General features: G+C 42.4%; 1 protein-coding gene and 1 long non-coding RNA gene across 12 annotated transcripts in view; one reads left to right on the top strand and one right to left on the bottom strand.

Moving 5' to 3' along the window:
- The window catches only part of SRGAP2 (SLIT-ROBO Rho GTPase activating protein 2), a 233,339-nt gene that overhangs the window by 130,932 nt on the left and 76,099 nt on the right, over nt 1-26,308 (top strand). For all 11 annotated transcript variants that reach the window (XM_077887124.1, XM_077887122.1, XM_077887123.1 and 8 more), the window contains exon 5: nt 23,914-23,976. In XM_077887124.1, coding sequence (XP_077743250.1) covers nt 23,914-23,976 — 63 coding nt within the window. The remainder of the gene's footprint in view (nt 1-23,913; nt 23,977-26,308) is intronic.
- On the bottom strand, nt 1,404-24,986 carry LOC144307377 (uncharacterized). Its single transcript, XR_013374264.1, has 3 exons — nt 23,871-24,986; nt 4,383-4,521; nt 1,404-1,842 (listed from the first exon to the last, which is right to left on the bottom strand). It is a non-coding gene; the product is annotated as an uncharacterized LOC144307377 (long non-coding RNA).

Here is a 26,308-nt window from a genome sequence, read left to right as displayed (position 1 = left end):
TCTCTGTGTATTTTTCTTTGGAAAATTAGGATTGTATATTAAGTTTTGTGTAATTTTTTCACTTAACATTTTAAGTGCGTATTTTGTCTGTGTCATTGCTCCTTCTTTAAAAACATTGTTTTTGATGACTATACAGCATTCTATTCTCTGGCTATTCCATAGGTTATTCGTATATTACTTATGATTCTTTGGCTGTATGATTTTTACTCTACTGGACCGAGTTCTGGTACATCCAGGAGCAGTCCAGTATCTCATTGGTATCTTCTTGGAAGCTACTTATTTTTAGAATGACTAGGTTGCCTGTGCTCTCATTTGGAAATACCCTACTTTTGATATGAGTAAAGGAGAGAGGGTTTCCCCCTCTTCTTCTTTCCCTTTGTCTTCCTCTTATATCTTCCTCATTGTCTCTGAGCTCAGCTGGGAATCTAGACCTCAGAGCTGTGTCTGAGCCTCTGCCCTGGCTGGCTCAATGGAGTACTTATGCTGTGCTGGGTTTCAGTTTCCTCATCTTTACACTGCAGAAAATTGCTCATATCCTTACTTTGCCTGCCCAGAATGTCAGAGGAATCAGTAAAGCCTGGGGAGAAAGGGCTTTGCCGTTGTCAAAAAGACAAGAGATAACAAATGTTCGTGAGGACATGGATGGAAGGAAATCCTTATACACTGTTGGTGTGAATGTAAATTGATGCAACCACTGCAGAAACCAGTATGGCAGTTCCTCAGAAAATTATAAATTGAGCTACTATATGATCCAGCACTTCCTTTCTTGTGTATATATCTGAAGGAATTGAAATCAGTATCTGAAAAGATATCTGTACCCTCGTGTTCACTGCAGTGTTATTTACAATAGCCAAGATATGGAGACAACCTAAATGTCTTTTGACAGATGAATGTGTAAAGCAACTGTGATGTGTGTGTGTGTATGTGTGTGTGTGTAAAATGGAATATTATTCAGTCATTAAAAAAAAAGGAAATCCTGCCATTTGTGACAACATGGACAAATCTGAAAGGCATTATTCTAAGTGAAATAAGCCAGACAGAGATTTACTTATGTGTAGAATTTTTTGAAAATCCAATTTCATAGAAACAAAATAGAATGGTGGTTCCCAGGGGCTGGGAGAGGGGTAATGGGGTGACATAGGTCAAAGGGCATGGAGTTTTAGCTGTAAGAATAAATTCTGAGGATCTAATGCACAGCATATAGTTAATGACACAGTAAACCACACTTGAAAGATGCAGAGAGTAGATCTTCAGCATTCTTACCACACATGCACACACAATCAAAGAGCTGACGATGGGAGGTGATAGATGTGTTACTTATTTTGATCTTGGCAATCATTCCACAATGTGTATGTATATCAAGTGTATGTTGTACACTTTCAATGTGTCCACCCCTATTTGCCAATTATTCCTCGATTAAAGTCAAGGAAAAGAAAAGAAAGTGCTCTGTGGAGCTCGGTTCTTCTCAGAGGAGAGTATGCCCCTGTGCCTTCTCCCTGCTAGGGTGGTCTTTGCTTCTCTAAGCTAATCTTTTTCCTCGGTGTGCTCTCATACAGGGTAGAGAGGAAAGAAAGAGGGCGAACTGGGAGACCCATTCTGTAGCTTTAATCATCTCCTCTCCAAAGCCAAGATAATCCAAGCCTTCTGCCCACATAAGCATCGCATCTCTTCCTGCCTTGCCTCTTCCCATGACCTTGTTTTCCTTTTGATGTTCATTTTGAGGGTGGAGAGTAGAAAAAAAGCCTTCTCTTTTTGCGCTTTCTCTGAGTCAGTGGCCTTTCTGAGTCTTTGAGGTCTCAGGCAGGAAAATGACATAGCCCACCTGACTCTTCTTTCAGGGACCTTAAAAGAAAAGAACATTGCTTTATTTAAATCCAAAAGCACAAGTACCACTACCAGTTCATTCAGTTCAATTTAATCACTACTATTTAATTGCCTGTAATTGCTCAATATTCAGCTTGCCGCTCTAAACATACTGCAAGGCAAAATTAAAACATGGTTCAAGATCTTGGAGTGTGTGTGTGTGTGTGTGTGTGTGTGTGTGTATTTCAGCTGGATGGGCGGCCAGAGGCTCTCAAAGCAGGTTATAACTTAAGACATCCATTTAAGGAGTGGTGCAGATAACGAGTTGTCTGTAGGAGCTTGGAAAAGGAACAGATTCATGAGAGGTGATCAGGCAAGCTTCTTAGAAGGGAAAGAGTTGGGCTGATGTTCTTTTAATCACCTGCTGCCAGGAGTCTTAATTATTCATCTGTTTCTTATCTTACAGAAATATCTTTTGAATATTTCCATATTATCTGGTGCTGACTTCCTCTCCTACCTTTTTGCCCCTATTAGAGATGTTGTTCCCTGTAATATAGCAGCAGAAGCTTCCTGTTGGCCAGCAGCGAGAGAAGTAGGTGAGATGAGCTTAGACCCTGAGCTCTTTGAAGGCCAACTCTAGGCATCCCAGCCACAGGTCAAAGAAAGCCATTGTTCATTTTAAGTAGGGCAATGAAATACTGAAAGCCATGATCTGCAGTGATATTGGTGGCTTTAGGATGGAAGAAACTATCTGGGAGCCTACTACAGTAACTCAGGGGGATAATAGAAGCCAGTTCTTGGATCATGGCAGTGGGAACTGAAAGGACAGGACTTACAAAAAGACACAGCAAAGAAATTATAGATGGGAGTATGAGTGACCTGACATGAGGTGGGAGGAGGTAAATACTAGAAAGGAATCACAGTTCATTGAGTCATTCAACAAATATTTACAGTGTGCCTCCTGTGTTCCAGACACAGTGGTAGGCACTGTAATACAGCAGATAACAACAGGAAAAGTGTCTGGCTGCCTATGCTCTAGTAGGAGAAAAACACAATATACAGATGAACTTGTGAATGTATAAGATGCTAGGTAATGATATAATAAAGCAGGGCAAGGAATATGGCTGTGCTGGGGCTATTGGTATTTTATGGAGGGTGGTCAGGGAAGGCCTTACTGATAAATCGGCATTTGAATTGCTTCTTAAAGGCAGTTAGGGCTTTTGCCTCTGAGGAGGGTCTTTCGGGCAGAGGAGACAGCATGTCTAAGGCCCTGCAATGGGAGTGTGCAGAGAAGCAGCCAGGCCTTGTGCATAGGAAGGAGGAGGCAGAGCGGTAGACATGGTTGGGGGATGGAGACAGGCTGCGTCAGGAAGGGCCTTGGAGGCCACTAGAGAGGCACGTGAGGATTTGGAACAAAAAGGAATGATATAATCTGATTCCTGTTTCAGTAGGATTATTCTGGCTTCTGTGTTAAGACTGAAGGAGGAACAAGGTGAGTGCAGAATAGAAGAGCAATTCAGGAGGCTTCTGTAAACTCAGGCAGGAGATGATGGCGGATTGGAACAGAGTGGTGGGCATGGTGATTGCGACAAGTGTCAGATTCTGGGATTTGTTCTGAAGATGGAGCCAGAAGGATTGTGCTGAATTGAATGTGCCTGTGATAAAAAGAAGTGTCAGAGATGACTGCAGGCATTTTGACCTGAGCCATCAGAAGTTGGAGTTTGCCATTTATTGGGGAAAGTATGTGAAAGAGCCTCTGATTCTAGTCCTGCCCTGCGATTAGTGAAGAATTGAAGTGCCAGCTAGCAGTGACTTGCGTTAGGTCACCCTGGCTAGTAGTAGCAGAGCTGGGGGCAAGGCGACCAGGTCTGCTAACCTCTGGCCAGTGCTGTCTCCAGGAAATGACCCCAGTCTTCCTCAGCTCAGAGTCACACATGGCACAGCAAACGTGTAGTGAGGATTACAGTTGGAAAGGAGATCTGAACATTGACCATGTATTAAACTGATAGCTGAGCCCTGGAAGTGAAGAGGCCTAGTGAAAGAACTGAGGAGAGATAAGCAAATTAAATAAGCCAAAGAAAATGAGTAACATGGTTCATAGAACCGATGTGAGAAGAGGCCTCTCTGTGGTGGGTACTTGGAAGCAGTGAGGAAGGAAGGGATCTGAGCAGATGCCACTGGGCTTGGGTTTTGGAATGAACCTTAGGGAACTGTGGTATCCTCAGGGGAGCTTTTAGGCATCTTTCTTTCTTTCTTTCTTTCTTTTCTTTCTTTTCTTTCTTTCTTTCAGATTTATTTATTTATTTATTTATTTATTTATTTATTTGAGACAAAGAGAGAGGCAGAGACATAGGCAGAGGGAGAAGCAGGCTTCATGCAGGGACCCTGATGTGGGACTCGATCCCAGGACCCCAGGATCACACGCTGAGCTGAAGGCAGATGCTCAACCACTGAGCCACCCAGACATCCCAATTTTAGGCATTTTTCTTATCCTTTCCACTAATGGGGAGAAGGAATACAACAGTATGAGGCTGAAATAGGGAGTTCAAACAAAAGATCTCTTCCAACTCTAGTGTTACCTTCTTGTGAGCCTTATTCAAGAAGTTGGCCTTCCCAGACCTCTGTGGGCCCGTTTGCAAATGGAATGAGAAAGCATCCTTTTTGCCGGCTTATTCTCCTAGAAATGGTGTGAGGATGACGATGGCAAAGGCTATGGAACTGTTTTGGATGAGAAATGTTGCATAAGTCAAGAAATCCTTTTCCCGTTGATTTTAGCAAGTTTTTAGTTCAGAAAACCCTTCATAGAGTCATAAAAAACTTTGCATTAGGGATATATTAGATGCAGAACACATTACCCAATAAAATAGATATTCCTCTTTGAAACAGCATAAAATATGTCCGTATCACTTTGATTAAATCTTGCTTAATTACTATGTCCGTTAGACTCCAATCAAATCCTGCCTGGGCTTTTAAATTTAATTTAATTTAATTCTGTAGTCACTGTTACCCAACCACAAAAGAATTAGCCTTGCCCTCAAGGCCACAGAGGTCTCTCAAGCACTATGAGGGTTAGCATTGGTCCCTGTGCTGAAACACAGGGCGAGGTTGGCCATGCTGAGTTCTGAGCAGTCTGCCTGTTTCAGGGCTTCAGGCTGCTGCCCCAGTGGGGTTTAATTTTGTCCTTCCAGTCCCCTTCACATAACAGTATATGAAGAGCAGGAAAGGAAATTAATTGTACCTGCTGGCATTATTAAAGTTATCAGTGCATATCCTCTCCTGGGCCAGGAAGATGAAAAAGGGTGTTGTAATCAGAGCAGATGATTTCTGACACACAGGATGGGTTTCCTCCCCAGGTTAGATGTAAGGACCTGATGTCAGCCTGTTGCCTCTGGCCTGACACCACATAGCTCGGGGCTACGCTGAGTTCTGCCTCATTCTCCCACCAGCCCTGGAGGAAAGCTAGCCTCTGGCTCTCCGGATCAGATGTCTCTTAGGTAGGAAACCAGGCCTTCCCATTGCAGACAAAGAGTCTTCCAGCTGTATGTTCCTGGCCTCGAGATGTAATCCGGTATCTCAGTTAGGCCAGGTCCCAGACTCACACCTTGTGCAGCTTTGACCTGGATGAAATAAGGCATCATGGTGCTGCTCCCTGCTGATTCAGTTCATTTTAGCAAGTACTGATTAACTGTTCTCTGCCCTCATGCAAAACCTACAGCCGTAGGCCGTAGTCTCAGGATTTGACAGGATCAGGGAAACTTTTTTTTTTTTTTTTTTTATCGGCTTTTCCAGAAAAGAGAAAATTTGGGCAGGTTAGCCAAAAGAGGGAGGGGAACAGGGCAGAGAGCCAGTTCTTACCTTAAGAAGCTGCAGAGGAGAGATGCTTCTTTGCTAGGGGGTGGTGAACTTTTTGAGGACAGCTTTGCAAGGGAGCTGAAAGCTTTCAGTTTTTTGACTAGGAGCTTACTTGGGTTTGTAAAATTACACAAGAACCCTGGGATTAGCCTAAGCATTCAGGGTTGTCCTGACCCCAGGCCAGTTGCCTACTTGAGCCAGACAGGAAGAGAGCACAAGATTCTTTTTGCTCCAAAAGCTATGAAGGATACACTCCTCTTGTAGTCTGGAGTCCTGCTTGCTAGGTTTCTGCAAACCCCCTTATGGGTCATGAAACAATAGCTCTTTGACTACATTTCTGTCCACAGTGATGGGAGCTGATTAAACTGGCAAGCAGATAATGGAGGGAATGGGTTAGATGTCCTAGGCAGGAGGTCATGGCAAAATGGATCTGTGGTTGACAAGAGAAATTTCAACATGTGTTCTAATCAGTTCTCAGCTAGGTTGCCTGAGATCCCCTGCCTCATGCCTTCCTTGAATAGATTTGACTCCTAGACCACAAGACTTGGGTATCAGAGGTTCAGCTGGGCATTTGCAAATCAACTCAGAAAGTGGCAATGAGCAGTGAGGCTCTCTTTGGGAGACACCACAGCATAGGGAAAGAATGAGACTGGGAATCAGGTAACCTGGGTGGGGACCCAGCTTCCAGATGGTTTCTTTGTTTATTTTTCTTATTGCTTTAACTCCCTACCACAATTTTGAGATTCTCTGGAGATTGGCTGTGGTCAGAGAAGCAAATCTGCATTAAAATCTGGTTCTCAGATAGGACAAAGTTTTCAGATTTTAAAAATCATGGTGAGTGGAAGGGAGATTGGACAGAAAGAGCAGGCATAATTGTGATATCAAGCTCTCTTCTAGTTCTATATTCTAGAAACAGCCCTGACTTAGGGCTGTTGAATAAATTTTTTTCTTTTTCTTTTCTCTCTTTTTCTTTGCTTTTCTCCTCCTTTGCTTCTGAATGTTTGTGCACTTGCCTAGGAAAACATTTCTCAGCCTTTTCAGAATATTTAAAGAAAAACGGTAAGAATATATCACAAACTTAGTGTACCCTTTATGCATTGGGTTTGCACAAAAAGTTGACATGCCCTGGCTTGGAGACCTGACCCCATCTCCTCAACCTGCTGTCTTCGGCCCTACATATTTTGCTTCAAAGCCCTACTGCCGCGAAGAATGCGGAACTGACGAGTCCACCATCTACGAGCTAGGACATCTTGATTAAATTAGTATGTGTGTGTGGGGGGGTGTGTGTGTGCCGTGGAGAGAAAGGCACAGTGACACAAAGGGCGTTTTGAGGAGCCCCGTAGTGCCTGTGGAGAATGAATGTTCTCGTTAAATATGGCCATGACCTGCAGTTCCACACATGCCAGAGACACAGCTCAATTGTCCCCAGGAGTTGGGGGCTGGGGATAATCAGGGGGAGAGGCCAGCCTACAGCCACACTCTCCATCCCCAAGTGGAGAGGGCAGCCCAGCATAGAAAGGCAGGAATGCAGGAAGGCCTGCTGTTGCTTTTTTTTCGATAACAAATGGCAAGCGATGCTTTGATCGTGCTTCTTGTTATTGGTTTGGATCAAAAAATGCCTTCCTTTCCCTTCCCTCTGCTTCTCACTTCTCCACTAGGCACTAAGGGAACTCCTGAAAGCACGCTTTGCTTTATGCCTATTTCCACTGCCTTCCTTGGGGCTCCCCAAGAAGATTGGTGCCTGAACTCTCGTAGGACAGTGCCCCCTAGAACAGTGCTCACTCTTGTCATTTACCACTGTCCTCATCCCATTCATCCTGAAGTCCCAAGACCAAAGTGAAGAACAGACAGACTGTTGAAGGCTTCCACCCTGGCCACCACGTCAGTGGTGAAGCAGTGGTCGGTAACCTCTGGCTCCCTTTCATCTGCACCGTGAGACATGAGACATGCGTTTGCCATTTGCCCTTTGAACTGCCAACCATCCAAATACAGCAAAATGGATTTAAGAGCTAATTAAGTTTTGGATTCACTCCCTCTCACCAGAATATCCTAGCAGCTCGTTTCTACAGCTCTGTATACATGATTCTCTTTTCAATAGATGGAATCCTCGCCTTTACAGCAGTATAGACCTGAGGATTTGAAAACTGATTCATCGAGACTATTGTTTTGTATTCTGCCTCTCTTTCTTGCTGTGAAAGTTGTTGGCCTTTCATTCTCTCGTTTCCGCCCAAGAAATAATTATTGGGGGCTTCCTGCATGGAAGGCCTTGGACTAGAGGAAGAGGCTACAAATGTGACAGACTAGGAATATTCTGAGTTCGAATTCTAACTCTTGTAATTTTTTTTTAAAGATTTATTTATTTATTTGAGAGAGAGAGAGAGCATGAGTGGGAAGGGCAAAAAGAATCTCAAGCAGAGTCTGCACTGAGCAGGGAGCCCAATGCAGGGCTCAATCTCATGACCCTGAGATCACAACCCAAGCTGAAGTCAAGAGTCTGATGCTTAACCCAGGCACCCCTAACTCTTGCACTTAATAGCTGTTCCTATGGACAGATTGCTTTACCTCTCTAAGCTGGAGCATCCACAAAATAGAGAGAATAATAGCTTGAGTTATTACTAAGATTAAATAGGATTATGCCTATAAATGACTAGTGCACAATAAGCCATCAGGTAAATGTAAGCGACAGTTATTATTTTTATTAATTACTGGTTGTAGAGATGTAGTCCAGGTCCTTCAGAAGCTTATGTTATAATTGAAAGGGGAGAAGACATTTGCATAAATAGCTCTAATCAAGATCATGTAGATATGATACATGTCCTGTAAATAAGAGATAGTGTTCCACGATAATAATTGCCAGAGAATAGAGTACAGGTGTTAGAGGGAGAGCTTATGTCCAGCGTGGTTGTTCATGACCTGTGAACCAGTGTCAACCAGCAAAAACCCTCTTTCCGCATTTATGATAGATATCACTCATCCATCATGCAACTTTCTTTTTTTCAGTTTTTAAAACTTGAAAAGTGTGTAAAATATCTGTGTACAATAAATGAGTGACTCTAAAGCAAGCACACAAGTAACTAGCCACACAAGAAGGTACTGAGAACCTTATCAGCACCTCAGAAGTCCCTGCTGTGTTCCTTGTAGTCACAACTCTGTTTCCTCCGCTGTCCTAATTTTGTGATAATTATTCCCTTGCCTTTTTGTGCTTTCCACCCCCCCCAAGATTTATTTATTTATTTGGGGGGGGGAGGGAGAAAGCGAGTGTGAGTAGAGTAAGGGGGGCAGAGAGAGAGGGAGAATCCTCAAGCAGCCTCCCCACTGAGCACAGAGCCCAACTCAGGGGGCTTAGTCCTAGAACCCCAAGATCATGACCTGAGCCGAAATCAAGAGGTGGCCCCTCAACCAACTGAGCCATCTGGGCGCCACTCCCTTTCTTTTCTTAAATTACATCTTTTACTTATTCACCTCTACACAGTGTAGTTTAATTTTGCATCTTGCTTCTTTTGTTTGCCACGGTTTGTGAGTTCCATCGCTATAGAGCCCCATTTATGAATTCACCACAATTTACTTATCAATGCTCATTTTGTTATCAGTGGGCATTTGGGTTGTTTTGATGTGGGACTAATGCAAACTATGCCCCTGTGAACATTCTCATATGTGCATATCCATGTACACATGACCAGATTTCTAGGGGAAATGCCTAGTAGTGGAATTGCTGGGTGAAAAAATACACATATCTCCTTCTTTACTATGTAATGCTAAAGTATTTTCCAAAATGTTACTAGTCATTTTCACCCCCACCAACAATGTATGAGAGTTCATTTTTCTACATTCTTGCCAACGTTTAGTATGATAAAATTTTTAATTTTAGCTCTCATTTTGTTTTGACCTGTTTTAATGTTAGCTATTGTCATATTGGTTTTAGTTTGCATTTTTGTGATTACTAATGAGTCGGAGGTCCTTTCCATATTTTTACTGACCATGTAGATATATTCTCTCGTGAACTACCTATCCTGAATATTAGTCATTTTACTGATTATATCTATTAGACATATATTCTCCTACACTGTGACCTTTTTTTTTTTTTTTTTTTTTTTTTTTTTTTTTTTTTTAGTATTTTCTATTGACTAGTAAAAGCTCCTAATTTCAGTGTGGTTGCACCCATTTTCTTTTATGGTTAGTGTTTTTTCTATCATGTCGAAGAAAGCCTTTTCTATCCTGAGGTCTTGAAGATATTCCATTGCATTATCTTCTAAAAGTCATAGTTTTATCTTTCACACTGTGGTCTAAAGCCATCCCCATGAAGCCAGTTTTTATATATAGTGTAAGGTAGGGCACAATTTAATTGAAAAAAGAAAGTTGGGATTTACTTCCATATCGTTGTTGATTGAAAATTACATCCTTCCTCCCCTGCAACCACAGACACTCACCTTTTTTTTTCAATTTTTTATTTATTTATTCATGAGAGACACAGAGAGAGGCAGAGGCATAGGCAGAGGGAGAAGCAGGCTCCCTACAGGGAGCCTGATGCAGGACTTGATCCCAGGACCCCAGGATCATGACCTGAGCCAAAGGCAGACCCTAGCCACAACCACTGAAGCAGACACTGAGACACAACCACTGAGCCACCCAGGCGCTCCAGCACTCGCTTTTTAAAAAAATATGTATTGAAGATTTACCCTATGACAGGTGTGGTCCTATATCCTTTCCATACAGAATGCAGAGAAGTGACATTTGGGCTGGGTTTTTAGTGAATGAAAATGATTTCATAATTAGACCTGGAAAAGGAAGGTATTTGCGAGTGTTGGGGGAACAGGGTGGAAGGGCCTTTCCACATAGAAGTGACTGGCTCCGGGACGAAAGAGCACAGGAATGAGTGGGGACTCTTCAGAGGGTGGTGGGTACAGTAGTTTGCCTGAATCAGAGTATTTATGAGGCGAGTAGTTGAAACAAAGCTGAAAAGAGCCCCTAATGCCCAACCAAGGAGTTTAAACTTGATTCTCTGGAGAGCATTTGGGAACCGTGGAAGGTTTATTGCTAGGAGAATGATGTCATGGAGCTGTTGTTCAGAAAGATGGGGCCTCTAATCTGGGGGCAAGGGAATGAAGGCCTGCAGCCTGCTAGTGGTGCCAGGAGGGATGAAAAGAGGACAGATGTCAGACATGTCGTGAAGGAGAAGTCAACAGCTCATGGCCACTTCTTGGAGAGAGGATGAGAAGTCGATGATTACTTCTAGCTGATTTTATGCTGGTGTCACATAGAAAAGGCCAGTTTGGTGCTAAGGAATTTGGGATAGCTGGGGAAGCTGACATCTTCTCTTATGTCCCAGGAACTAGATGGCCAAACCATCCTTGGATCCCCAAATGGTCCATTGTATGTCTTCATTTTTAGAACGTCATGTGAAGTTCCTCCATTTTGTGGACTCTGAGTCACCAGAGAATGCCTGAGATTTGAATCTGGATTCTGAATCACTACAGCTAATTTCATAGATTCCTTTTATGTGAGGTAGATTCAGCCCCCTCCTGCCCTTTGATGGACTGTGGTTTTTGAAAAGCCCCTAAGGAAGTAATGAGGAACTGTATTTAAAACCTCAGATTTGCTTCTTTTTTATTTTACCAGAATATTTTGGTCACCATGTCCTGGGAAATGAATAACTTTAAAACATAAATGTGGTAAGCCTTCACTTTCACCCCTACCCATTCACTCTTTTATACAAAGCATATTTCATTACTTGTTAGGTATCCAGTATTGCACTGGACCTGGTGAGGGCTACACATAAACATAAAATAATCTATGTCCTCAAAGTTTAGACTTTGGGTTGAACTTCTAGAAAAGGCAGCTTAGGTAATGTAGACCAACCTTCTGCTCCTTTGGAGCTGTTTTTCCCCAGGAGGCATCTACTATTCTAGAAAAAAATCACTGAGAGCCAAGAAGCCAAGCAGAGCTTTTAGTAGCCTTGTGGGGCTAACAGGACAAAAACTGGAATACAAGGCCAAGGAGGGGGAGCCCTGGTAAACTTCTCCAGGCTTTTAGGACCCCAGAGGGATACAGCTTAGAAGGAAGGATGAACCAGAAATAGACTTTAGCAGTCTCACAGGAATGAAGCCTGGCTTCAAATTATCATAATCTCTAATTGGATTAAGGTGATCTAGGATAGTAGTGGCTAGAAGCAAATTTAAATCCTCTCTAGTGGAAGATACTATCATCTTAGGCCTAATAGTTCCCACTCATCATTCTGTGTGAGTCGTGCTTGTAAGAAAAACAACATACCCACAGGAGATCCATATAATGGTTATCAGACAAACTTTAACTCTCTTTAATACAGTTATGAAATAAAATAATAACAAAAAATTGGATATTATAAAGAAGAAACTGGGTAGCCCTGGTGGCTCAGTGGTTTAGCGCCGCCTTCAGCCCAAGGCGTGATCCTGGAGACCTGTGACCAAGTCCCACGTCAGGCTCCCTGCATGGAGCCTGCTTCTCCCTTTGCCTGTGTCTGTGCCTCTCTCTCTCTCTGTGTGTGTCTTTCATGAATAAATAAATAAAATCTTAAAAAAAAAAAGGAAGAAACAACTTAAAATGGATGAAACAAGTACACATAAGAGCTTAAACTATTGGAAGAAAACAGGAATAAATCTTTGACCTTGGATTAGGTAGTATTTCTTAGATATGACACCAAAGCAGAAAACAGGCATAAATCTTAGTGACTTTGGTGGGTTAGGTAACTTTTCTTAGATATGGCACCAAACACGAGCAATAATAGAAAAAGATACATAAATTGAACTTCATCAAAATTATAAACTTCTGTGCTTCAAAAGACATTATCAAAAGGATTAAAAAGATAACCTGTAGACTCAGAGAAAATATTTTCAAATCATATATCTGATAAGGATCTAGTATTCAGAATACATAAGAAATTCTTACAACTCCGTAACAAGAAGACAACCCAATTTTGCAAAACAAGAAAGGCTTGCATAGACATTTCTCCAAAGAAGGTATACGAATGGCCAATAAGCACATGAAAAGATGGTCAACACTGTTCATCATTAGGGAACTGCAAATCAAAACCACAATGAAATACCATTTCATACCCACTGGGATGGCTATAATTAAAGAAAAATAAGAAAAGAACAAGTGTTGGCAAGGATGTTGAGACCTTGGAACCCTCATACATTGCTGGTGGGATTGTAAAATGGTGCAGATGCTGTGAAAACAATTTGGCAGTTCCTCAAAAATGTAAGCAAAACTTATGCAAAAACATAAACGTAGAGTTACCCTATGACCCAGCAATTACATTTTCCTACATATGTATACCCAAGAGGATTGAAAACAGGCTCACAGAAAAACTTGTACATGAATGTTCATAGTGGCATTATTCATAATAACCTCCAAATAGAAACAATCCAAATATTCACCAGCTGATTAATGTGTTAAAAAAAATGTAACATATCCATTCAATGGGATATTCCTCAGCCACAAAAAGGAAATAAATTCTGATATGGCACAGATGGACCTTGAAAACAATATGCTAGGTGAAAAAAGCCACATATTAAGTGATTCCATGGATAGGAAATATCCAAAGTGGACAAACCCACAGAGACAGAAAGGAGATTAGTGGTTACCCAGAGCTGGGGGAAGTGGGTGGTGATGGTGGGAGTGCATACTAACAGGTATGAGGTTTCTTTTTGGGGTGATGAAATGTTATGGAACTAGATAACGGTGGTTATTGCACAACCTTTAGTATATTGTGAATATACTAAAAACCACTGAATTGTACATCTTATTTCTTTTTTAATTTTGCACTTTAAAATGATGAACTGTATGGTGTGTGAATTTTATCTGTATTAAAAAAAAGGAAGACTGAAGCAGAAATTTTAATACTGAAAACATACAGTAAAATAAAGAGCTCAATGTCTGGATTGAACAGATTAGTCAAAGAATAGAGAATTAGCCAAAGCATAAAGAATTAATGAACTGAAAGGTAGGTCAGAAAAAATTTATCTACTGAAGCTTAGAGAGGTAAAAGGACGGCAAATAGAAAAAAAGAGCATAGAAGACTTATGGGATATGGTGAAGGGGCCTAACATGCATACACATTAAGTTCCAGAAGAAGGGAATAGAGAGAATGGGTGGAAACAATATTTGAAGAGATAATGGTGGCGAATAGTCCCAAACTAGAGAAAGATCTCAAGTTGCCGGTTGAAGATGCATTATGAACCTCAGGTAGGATAAACAAAGAAAATAACATGTAGGCACATTATAGGGAAATTGTTGGAAACCATGACAGAGAGAATCTAAATCCTTAAAAGATTTAGAGAGAGAGAGAAGGCATATTACCTTCAAAGGAATAACAGCAAGATTGATAGCTGAGTTCACAGCAGAAGTAGTGGAAGACAAGAGACAGTGGAATGAAAAGCTGAAAGAAATATCTTTTAAAATACAGATGAACTAGACTTTTTCAGGCAAGAAAAAACTTGGAGAATTTATCACCAGCAGCCCTGCTCTAAAAGAAATACTAAATGATATTCTTAATGCAGAAAGAAGATAATCCCAGATAGAAGCCTTGAGATACAGGAGAAGAAATAGTGTACACCTAAATGATTGACTATTTGAAAAATAATGATTCCATGTGAGGTTTTAAGCACATAAAAAATTAAATGGCAACGATAGAGTCTATTCCTAGGTAGGGGTGGGGAAATTGGTTTAATAGGATTGTGCAAAAAGTGGTAAGAGTTCATTTATATTAGACTTTGGCAAGTCAAGGATATATATTATAGTTTATTTAGGTAAGGTCACTAATAGAGAAATATCACTGTACCAATCTAAAAGAGCAGGAAATTCAATTAATAAGAAATGGCCCCAAAGAAGGTAAAAATAATTCTGGTAAAGGCAAAACTGTTGGGTCATTGGAACACAGCAGTGGCTTCCAGGGGTAAAGGGTGGAAGAGAGTTTGACTATGGAGAGGCAGCAGGAGAGCTTTTTTTTTTTTTTTTTTTTTTTTTTTGGTGAGTGATGGAACTATCCAGTGTTTTAATAATGGTGGATTTCACAAAACACATAGAATATGCCAAAAGAGTAAATTTCACTGAATTTTTAAAAATGGAAGAGAAAAAGAAGATAAAAAATAAGAGGAAAGGAGGCTATAGAGACAGGTAGACAGGTAGAATGGCATATAGCCGTTTGGTGGATATAAATGTATCAATAATTACAAGGATAAATTGACTCATGTAAAATTAAAAGGTAGATTGTCAAACAGATTTTAAATAAAACCAAAGCGTATGTCACTTATTAAGAGAAGACACATGCCTTAAATATAAGCATATAGAAAGATTTAAAGGGAAAAGAGGATTTGATAAGATCAGACCAAGTAGATTTTAAAATTCAAAAAGTATTATCAGTGATAGAGGGAGACATTTTATAATAATTGGAGATTAAAGTTACCAGGAAATAGCATATACTTAATAACAGCCTTACAGTACTTAAGTCAGAATTAAAACAAGGAACAGACAAATCATCAACCTCACTGGGAGATTTAATACTCCTGCCTTGATGAATGATTAAAACAATTAGAAAAATTGAGTAAAGATATAGAGAGTTGAAAAACAGTTAACAGACTTTGCCTAAATAACATACATGGGCACAGTGCCTAACTGCAGACAACTACGCGTTCTTGTCAAGGGTGCCTGGAGCATTTATAAAGCCTGATCAAAGAGGAAAATCAAAGCACTTCGGTGCAAAGTCAGAGCCAGAGATTGGAAATTGCCAGTTTCAAACCCTGGACATTTTCCTTCTCATAATCCAATGATTTTTCATCAGGAATGAGGTACTGGCAAGAGGAAAGGTGCCCTCTTCCAAGGATGTAGATTGTGAGTGTACTCGGACCATGCCGGATGGGAGTGGCAGTGTGCTAGAGTGCTGACCAAGACAAAGGGCTGCAAGCCACCTCGGTATCTGAACAGAATTGGCCCACCCCGGTCCCCACCCCAGCCCCAATGAAGTGCATTCTAGTCCTTCTGCCAATAAAGGGCTCTACTTGTGTCCTAGAACTGACTTTAATCCAACTTTTTGGGTTCAGCCCTGGTACTGGGAGTGTCAAGAAAATGGTCCCCCCACAGCTGAAGCCCCCTGGAGCCTCTTCTCCTCTCGAGGCAGTGGGATTCTCAGGCAACTCCAAAAGTACTGAAACTACACGGATCCTTCAATGAATTGGCTTCGCTGCTGGGTTCCTCTTTCTGAAAGTATTTAATCAGCGATTTTCCCAGTGCCCCAGGCATTTCCTGGACGGGTGCTGCTGACTGTTTTACTTCCTACCAGGCCGCCCTCCTCTCGGTGTTCACGCTGCCAACTTTCAGATGAGCTCTATTAACTTGTGCTCTTCCAGCCTTTCCCGGCCATCTGGGAGCCACACAGGCATTCTTCCCATCCCCCAGCTCCTGGAATTCCTTATTGTGGGAGGGCCTATGCATGCAAGCACCTTATCATTCTGGCTCTCCCCACCCCTCCCTTCTTCTTGCCCAGTTCCAAGCCATCGATTGTTTTTTTCTCCAGTGTTCATTTTACAGTTGCTGAGAGATTTGTGTTCTCATGTTGCCTGTTTGCCTTTGTGTCTTTTGTCCCCTGTGTCCTGGTCTACCCAGGGCACCACAGTTACCTAGACACCATTTCTATGCCTTCCGTGTCCTGCCTGGGAGATCTTCAGTATGACCTCAAGAAATGCTTTGGCGCTAGAGATCAGAGCCTGAAGACATTATTATATTCTGCTAATAACATCATTATCCAGAAGAGCTAAAGATGGAAATTTGCCAAGAAAAGGGTCACAGTAGTGATTTAAAAAATGAAGCCTCATACTTGGTTATCTCTTTCCTTTTAAGGGATTTTGCTTTCAGCTTATTTTCTTAGTCTTAGAATGGGTCCTTCTAAGAGATAGAACAACCGTAGAGGAACATTCGAGTTGTTACAACACTGTGTTTTAGTCTCTGCCATCTAAGGTCCTGGGAGAGCAGAGGGCCTTTGGCTTCTTCCCAGCCCCCAGCCCCATCCCTGGCCCTGGTCCAGTCCAGTGGGACTCAGTCTTGTCTGAATTATGTGTTTCCATAGCAAGAGGTTCTGGTGACTTGTCACAGAGCAGGGTGAGCATCCATGGAAGGTAGGAGCTGAATCCACAGAGATCACTGTCTTGCTAGAGAATGGATTTTCTCCCAGGGCCACTAGCGTTCCTGTGGTTATTAAGTCTGACTGTTCATACATTGCAGAACTTCTGGAAAAGCCTTAAGGAAATGGCTTTCAGAAACAAGTGCTCTAGAGGACAAAGCCCCTGGATTTCATTAAACCAGAACTTGGTAATGGGTAGTCTTTGACTTTTCTGACCTAGGCAGTAGGGAGCTCCTACCTTTGTTTCTTTAATTTATGACCCCAATTGAACGAAGTCCCAGTTGTGCAGTTGAGAAGGATTTTCTCTGTTTAATCTTTCTGAAGGGATAGAAGGTAATTCTATCCTCCTTATTTTCCTTCTATACTACCCTTTTCCACTCCCAATTCCCTCCTTTGTGCTACACACCTACTTTTTTTGTCTCCCCATAGGAAAACTGCGTATTTCTAATGGAGTCATTGTTACTTTGGTTCTTACTGTAACTGAGGAGGAGATTAGATTGTGCAGCAGGGGGCATAAGGAAAAGCAAAGATTGTTCTTCCCTGTGGGTTGATAGAACCCTTCCATCAGAGATTTAGCTGGAATCCTGCCTGGGGGTTAGCTTCTGGGACCTTCCCCAGTTCACGATCATTAATGTATTTTGAGGGCACATAAGCAGGAGCACGGTGTGATGGGAGAGCAGTCAAGTGGGTGTTAATAGAATGATACCTAACGGTTATTGAGCATCCTAGGTGTCAGATTCTGTTTTAAGGACTTTACGTGGATTATCTCATTATCACCCTATTTTGCAGATGTGGAAACTAAGGCGAAGAGCAGTCATATAATTTACCCGAGGTCATGCAATCAGGTAGTGGAAGCAGGATTCAATTCTTGCTCCGTCCAGAGCCTACGTGTGTCTTCACCCTCTCCCAGTACTGCTTGTGGCCTCCACTGGGTGCTGAATAGCTGTGTGACCCTGGAAAAGTCATTTCACCTTTTGTGTCTCATCTGTGAATTGTAACCTGTGTATGTGGGCACCTTCTGATGGAGTTTCCACTTTTAATGATCTATATGCTGTAAAGGCAACTCTGTTGTTTTATTTCTGTCGTTACACGAAAGCACGATGTTTAAATTGAAACAGACATTTTATCTAATTGACTCAACAACTGTGACTACCTCGCAGCCCCTGTACAGGCACAAAGCAGGGATTGACACCATGGGAGACAGAAAGTGCTTTAAAAGTTATAATCTGTTTGTTTGTTGTTTAGGCTAAGTAATTCAGATCATTAAACAAGAATCTGATTGAGAAGTCAGTTGTGTTAGAAGGTGAATTCTGAGCCAGGTATTTTGAGCCTCAGACGGTATCAGGTTTCAGACATTTTCTTTTAAGTTATGACTCTTGTCTCCAGGAGCACGTAACTACACCCGTTCACTTCTGAGTGAAGGAGCTACTGGTGAGCTTTGTTTTTACGGTGCTGACAAGCTCAAGAGATTCTTTAAAAGTAGAATGTGCCCACTCTGGGAGTCACTGAAACAATGTCATTATAAACTGAAATATCTATTATCACTTATAAAGGAAAATTCAAAGAAAAAGGATATGCTGTAGAATAGCAAGATTTTTTGAAATCCAGATTTCGGTTTCTGGCAAGCTAGATTCACCATTTAACTTGCTCTGGAGTTAGGTTAAAGTGCAGAATCCTCTTGGTTGAGGTAGAAAAAAAATATTGATCTTGAATAGAAAACTAGCTTAAGAAATTCCAATTCTAGTAAGGCCTTTGAAACCAGAAGAGCTGTGTTCTGATAGGCTTGGACATCCAGATTAATGTCCATCTTTCTCAGTGGCTTGTAAATTTTAAACTGTTTTGTATACTGTTGTGTTCCCAGTCAAACCACAAGTGCTTGACACATAATAGTCATTCTATAAATATTTGCACACAGACTATTGCTCACTCCTTAAAATCCAGCATTTCCCCCTTGCCAAGATCTAAGAGTTGAACCTGCTTCCAAACATCTCATCAGCTACCTTGAGAGGGCGAGTCATTTAATGCCTGTCTTAGTTGGTGGGCTCTAGTCCCTAACCCACTATTTTCTTTATTAATTCCACAATTTCAGCATACCCAGTCTTTTTAAACCTGTGCATAATGACTCATTAATGAGTTGTAAAATGAACGTAGTGAGTTATGACTAGCATAAAAAAAATAGAAGAAAAAAGAATAGGAAATAGAATGCATTGCGCGTAATGAGTACTTTTGTTGTAGATACACCATAATATGAAAATTGATTGCAGTTTTTAAAAAGTACATTTTGAAATCCTGGTCTACCCTGTCTTGAAGGTAAAAGCACTTTTAAGTGTCCCTCTCATGGCAGTTCCCAGCCTACCTCTCTATAAAAGTCTTGCAATTCAGTATATTTGTATTTTATACTAGCTGGGGCTCCCCAGAGTATGAAGTTGTAACTGGAGCACAGCCTTCCTGAAGCCGTCACGTGGTATCTTAATGAGCACATGCTGAATAGAAAGAGATCCTCTGCATATACACAAGTGGTGTGGCTGTGGGGAAAATCTAGAAATCATTTCTGAACTCTGACCTGCAGGATCACCGCCGCCCCCCTCCCTGCAACCCTGTAACTTCACACTGTGCCACTTGTTTTGAAGAGCTGAGGTGGGTTGGGGAAAGGCCAGACATAATGTCCACCAACCCCAGCACTGGCCGTGCTGCCAAACACCCACTCTTTGTACCCCTATCCTCCCCACCACAAGCATTGAAGGCAAAGCTCCAACTCCTGAAACTTGGCCTCTTTGAGGTGGTGAATGAGTGCCCCTGAAATTGTCACTGTACATCTGGTGGCGCGTCTCCTGCTGCCAGAGCTTCATGTGGATTTCGTATCCCTTTCCTCAGAAACCTGTAAATGTAAATTCAATTTTAAAACTGGATTTTTTAAACAGTTCGTCTCAGAAGTATCTCTGGGGGTGGAGGGGGAGCAGCACTGGTGGAGGGAGATACGTGCCCTTGAAAATTAGATTCTTTTTTTGGAAAACAGCTGGCACAGGCTCATCGGCAGGGAACTAAATGACCCACTGTTTCTACCTGCTGACAAGCTAAGCCTTGGGACGGCGCTGAGATTAGCTCTCACCACATGGCAGAGGCATGCCTCCTCTCTTTTTCCTTTCATACAAACGGGATAATTTTGTGCCTGTCAAATACTGCGGCTTTGTAGTACAGATAGCCCATAAACAACAGCCCACCCACCGCACTAGTGCTGAGCAAAATAACTAGAGGATAAGTTAAAAGGTAATCTCCCTGATGAGGACTGGTTTTAGACCCTTTTCATAATCTGTGTTCTTTGGTCAATGCCGATAGACAAACCCATGCGAGCTCAGGAGATGGATCCATCCAAAGAAGTGTACCCAGCCCAGTGTCGGGCAGCCCAGACCACGTGGCCTCTTGTTTCCTTGCATGTCAACCGCTACATCTTTTCTTTGAGGGAGGAGGCTTTGGAAGATTATGGTCTTGGGGAAATGAGGCTGTGCGTTTCATTTCTGTCATCCAGTGCTGTTCTCTGTTGGAAAAGGAGGATTCCCTGCCCATTTTGCAAACGCACAGCTGGCAGGAGCTGTAGCAATCTTGGATCAGCTCCGCCCCAGCAGCAGGCAGAGGGGGGCCCTCCTCCCCGGGAAACACACTGGCCACACGGTTGTAGTGAGTTTCAAAATAAAAGATCCCCGCCTAAGACACCATGGCACTTCCTATCCCATAGAACCAGCATTGTTAACTGTGCCACATCTCTATTCTAAATTTAGGCATCCTCTTTTTTTTTCCAGGCAAAGATTACTATGCAAACATTTAAGAGAAAAACTTTGCCCAAAGTAATTTTTTCCCTCAACTTCTATTTGGTTTCCTGCAATGTTTAGATGACTCATTCTCTTCCAAGAAATTGTAAAGAAAAGAGATGCAGGCTGTGTGATAGCGCACAAAGACGGCTCTGTAAATTCTCTTTTTCTTCCCTGCCTAGAAACCCATTGCGTTTTTGTTTTTTGTTTTTTTTTTTTTAACAGGGAACGGAAAGGCCCTGCAGACTTCATTGTCAGGTCCTCGGCCTCATCAGGTTTTGTTGTTCCCGGGATTAAATGTCCCTTTTGTCTTTGGGTGGGGCCCCCTGGTAGCTGCCCAGCTCCCACAAGCCTTCCACGGGGCGGCCAGCACGGAAGCCCTTCCTGGCTTGCTGGGCTGCGCTGGCCCCCAGAGGCCCCCAGTGAAGGTCTCTGAAATAGAGACCGGTGGCCCTTTAGCATCCGTGAGAGGAGAGGGAGGGGAGGCCTTGGCCATTTCCTGCCTCTCTCCTTGGGGTAGAACTGTTCCCATGTGTTGGGGGCTTTGGGGGCCACCTTCGCTGGGGTAGCTCCCCATGTGTGCCCAGCCCAGCCAGCCCAGCCCTCAGCCACAGGGAGCCGTAAGTCAGGATCGCTTCAGCAGCTTGTTCAAATAAACAGGGATAATAGTTGAGTCGGTCCTTTTCCAACTAATCGGTACACGAAAGGAAACATCTGCCTGGGCTTAATTGCTTTTTTATTGGTTATGCTTTTTCTCCTCCCTCTTCCCCTCCCCCTTCCTCCTGCGGCTAAGTTATTGAAGACCTGGGTAAGCAACAGGGTAGGGGAATGGGAGCTTTCTCCCATAACCTCCACCATTTAAACACAAGGAGGTGGTAAGGGAGGTCTGGAGCCTGCTGGCAGCGGGGTTGACCTGGAGGTGGGAGGGCAGGGCATTTGGGGGGCAGGGAGCTTGGAAGTGATACTCATGGTCACTTCCTGGCCTTGTTGCTGACTCTGGGGCTGGCTGGTGAGTCATTTTGCCTCACTTCACCTCCTTGGGTCTCTGCTGCTTCAGTGGAGCTCAGCTTTCCTCATGATGGGAAGGAGAGGCTGGTACGCTAGATTCTAGATAAAAGGCATTTCCTCTTGTGGCCTCTTTCAGTGGTTAAGGGCATTGAATGAGAGACGTTTGGGAATGGTAAATTTAAGACTGACAAGATAACCCCGAAGCTGTGCATTTTGTAGAACATCTCAGCCCCCAAGGAGAACTTACTCATTATCTTCTACTTTGGGAAGTGAAGCCAACGAGCTGTACACTGAACTGGGTGGTGGTTGAATCTAATATGGACTCAAGAAGACAGGCAAAAGATCATGAAGAATCATAGAATGGCCAAGGTTAGGGAGGGGCCTTAGATATGCGTTAGACTTTCATTTTATGGAAAAGAAAACAGGGGCCCAGAGAGATGAATCTTGTTGTTCAAAGTTATCTTCTTGATGGTGGAGGAGCCAGGAATAGGAGAGTCTTGTGATTGCTCCTTCAGGGCTCCTCTTACCCATTTCCACACTACCAGGTGTAAAAAGTCCTGCCTTCCCACAACAAAGGTCACACATATGTTATATCCCATAATTAATTCCATAATAAAACAAAGGCAGAGCATTAAAGAGACATGAAAATGACTGAGGGACATGTAAAAAAAGAAGTTCAGGTTCAGTACAAAGAACTGCAGATCACAGTAGGATGCCATACCCAATTGTCAAGAGAAAAAAAGGTGAAGTGACAGGCTTATATGCTTCTGGTGGTATTTTTCATTGGTACAGTTTTTCTCAAGGGCAGTTTAATGGCATAAATGAATAGTCTTTGACTCAGCAATGTGACTTCTAGGAGAAAATGATGAAAGGTGTGTGCATAGATGATACACAAAGTAATGTAATACGGCATATTTTGTCATAAAAATTTGTAAGCAAAGTGAATGTCCAAGAATTGGAGCTACATCAATATCATCTTTCATTATGTTCTAGAATAATATAGAGGTAACTGTTCACAAATGTTTAAGTGAATAAGTTATAGTGTGTATAATGCAACCCTGATTTCATGAAAATCATACAGAAAAGACAAGAAAAACGTGTTGATTTCTTAGTGTTAAGAATTAAAAGTTACTTTTTCTTTTTGAATGTTTCCTATGGTTTTCTTGCATTTGGGGTTTGTTTTTGTTTTGTTTTTTCTTTTTCCAGTTTTCTTATTAATTACAATAAACATATATTCCTTTGGTAGTAAAAAAGAATGGTTTTAAAGTCATACATCTTGAATATAAAGCAAGATCATAAATGATTATGTTTCTGACGTGCAAGACCTCTCTCTTTCTTTGCCTGGAAGCAGAGCCATGCCAGAGGTAGTACTCTACCTTCTGTTAGAAGGGCATTGTTGGTATCTGATTGGTAGGAAAGAACTAGAAGGAGTTGGCAGACAATAAAACAAGGACTTTCTCTCTCAATGACCCAGTGATGCCAATCAGTTTTATCCCCTGCTCTTGACCTCAGCTTAAAACACTCAGTTTAAAAAAAACAAAAAAAACAACAAAAAAAAAACCACTCAGTTTAGAAGGCATGGCTCTTTTCTCCTTCCTGCTTCTTTATTTCAACTATTCTGTACGTGTAGTTAGATTCCAGCCCTGGGTGGTAGTAACAAAGAACCCAAGAACCACACTGCTTAAGATTAACCTGTTGGAAACCCCTTAATATGTATTATCAGAATCCAGTAACATTAGCTAATGTCCAAACCAGTCATTATTGGGGTTCCACTGCCCTGGGAGTTTGTGGTAGAAATGAATCAAGTAGGACCTATCCCTCCTTCCTGCTTGGAGGTTCCTACGTAGTGAGGTACTTTGAAGTCCTTGGATATTTATATATTTCTTTCTATGGCATCCTATTTCGCATCTGACTTTCTTGCACAATTCTCAAGAAAGCTCAAGTGCAAGTGTCCAAGAAAGCTTACTCCACTTCCCAACAGTCACTAGGTAGGATATGGCTTTCAGGCCTGCTCTTCGGAGTGTAGGCTTCCGAAAAATCGAAGCTTACACTCATTCGCCCTCCACACGGTTGCCTTAGCAAGGCTATAGGAGGGGCACATTTCATTTTATTCAAACTCTTTGAGTAATCTGACCATAATTGGGTCTGATCGGAGTGGTTATCTGATTTGCTGGATTAAATAATGGGCCTTAATTGAGTCTGTGTTAGTTATAGAGCCAATGCAGATCTTGCCTTTGTCGCCCCCTACTTACTCCTTCTGTTCCCCAATTAACCTTCATTCTTCTTTCCTTGCAGAGTAAAGAAGTCGGCCAGCAGCTCCAAGATGATTTGATGAAGGTCCTGAATGAGCTGTACTCAGTAAGTCAGATGGGTGCCTGGCTCTTTAACAAGCAGAGGGAAGCAGCATTTGGCAGCTTGTGGCCATAGTCACATCAGCAGCAGAACTGAGCTGAGGTTAACAGTGCGTGGTCCCCATTGGGGGTGACTCCACCCATTTCTTTTCTTCACATTCTTAAACTGAATGAGCCAAAACTCTTAAAATAAGCTCCTTCCTCAGTTGTGCAGACTAACTCTGGCCTCATTGGGGCATAATCGCCAGAGACCAGCCCAGGCCTTCATCAGCACAACTGATGCCCATTAGCTGCAAGCCAGGGACCCCAGACCTAATGGCAAGGAACACAGTCTGTTTTGCGCCATTCATATATGCCTGCTGGGAAGGACTTAATGTTCAAGGTTTCGCATCAGTTCTGGGATGGATCTGTGGGTTTGAGACGAGAGCAGGTACGCTAGAGGAAGCACAGGATCCTAAAGGCACCTGATCAAAGGGGCCAATTCAGGCAGAGAGGGCTTGGCATCAACTCCCTGGGGTTTTCAAAGGCCAAACCTCAGTAAAGAGGCAGGCTTCAGGTTTGGAGAAGAAAACACAATCTGTTTTGAAATGGCTGGTGCTTTAAGGCACATGATGCCTGTGGCTGGTGCATGTTTCTTCATGCGCTGGGAGGAGGAGGTAGTGGTGGTGTCCTCTCCAGCCAGGGTTTGTTAATTATAATTAAAACACATATGCACACCAGGAAACTTAGTGTTGTCATACGGGGAATATTCCAGTTGTGTAGCTAAAGCCTTTCAGGGCCCCCTTCTTCTGCAGGGCTGGCCCAGCCTTTGTGTCATTCTCTGGGGTTGCCCCATTGTGTTCTGGAGGCAAAATAGATTTCCTGTGTTTACTTGGTTATTCACTGTGGTTTCTTCTTTCTTTCTTTTTACTTCTTTCCTTCCTTCCTTCCTTCCTTCCTTCCTTCCTTCCTTCCTTCCTTCCTTCCTTCCTTCCATTCTTTCTTTCCTCCCTCATAGGAAAACAGGCCATGGTGACATGCATCACAGGCATTTGGAATCAGAGAATTCCATGTTCTTGGTCCAAAAGCCTAGGTGTGGCTGTTTTGTCATGGCAACTATGAAGCAAGCAAATAGGGTAGAGTAGTCATCAGACCGGTCTCCAGTGACACTCAGTTTGTTTGGAATTTCTGCTCTGTGATTCTTCTGCTCTGAATCCAAGTAGATAGATGGTACTCTTTGATTCAACTCCCAAGTTTTCATTTCTTTCAAGTGCAGTTAAGGCTTTTTAAAAAAAAACAGAAGCATGCTGATGTGAACCATTTACAGACTAGATGGGTTTTCCTAAACCCCTTTGTCTTTTCAGTGCTTTGCTTGTGCATTTTATTTTTCAAGCATCTTCTAGGCACCAGGAAGAGCTATTAGTCCCTTCTCCTGGCAGAGAATTCCCCAAGATAGACTGTGACACAGGAAGTCATTGTATGAATCCTTTTATTTTCTCATAAGCATCATGGGCCTCTGCTACTTGCTCCTTCTGGGGAGGAGTAGGATGGAGAACCAGCAAACCCCAAACCAGCTCAACCCCAAGTTGCCACTTCTGCAGGGGGGACTTGAGGTAGCCACAAAAGAAGAGTGTCCAGGGATCTATCATACTTTGCTCAGAGTCCGAGATCTCCTAATATGTTATGATTTTTAAAAAATAAGTAAGTGAAAAGGTATACTTTGTGGGAAAACCATGGAACTTGCTGCTCTGGTTTGAAGAGGACTGAACTGTCTCATAGGACTGCAATCTCCAGGCAATCGAATATTGGCCAGTGCTTTCCTGCTCTGCACAGAGCCTAAAATGTTCCTGCCTGGCGCACAGGCTGAGAATTGGCTGGGCATGGAGTCCTCTGCCATGAGGCAAATTGGTATACACTCTTTTATTTTTATTTTTGTTTTATTTTATTGTAGTGTAGTTGCCACACAATGTTATGTTGATTTCGGAGGCACAACATAGTGATTCAACAAGTCTGTACAGCATGCTGTGCTCACTGAGTGCAGCCACAATTTGTCACCATACAATGCTATTATGTTACCATCCAGTATATTCCCTTGTGTTCTATCTTTTATCCCTGGATACACACTCTTCTAATCTGTCCAAGATTTAACATTTTTCCTAGCAAGCGATGGGAAGGGAAGAAAGAGTAGAGAACCCTGGCAAGTTCCAGGGAAGGCAGAAGGGTCTGGTAGGGCGATTCTCAAGCACAGTGACTTTTTCCTCCAAGGGGACATCTAGAAATGTCCGTAGACACTTTTTTTTTTCATGGCTGGGGTGGGGCTGTACTAGAGTTCACGATGCAGCTATAATCCTGTAATGCAT

The sequence above is a fragment of the Canis aureus genome, chromosome 38, assembly GCF_053574225.1.
Source record: "Canis aureus isolate CA01 chromosome 38, VMU_Caureus_v.1.0, whole genome shotgun sequence".
NCBI classification, from domain to species: domain Eukaryota; kingdom Metazoa; phylum Chordata; class Mammalia; order Carnivora; family Canidae; genus Canis; species Canis aureus.
The sequence above is the reverse complement of the archived record's forward strand: the minus strand, read 5'-3'. Positions and strand labels throughout refer to the sequence as shown.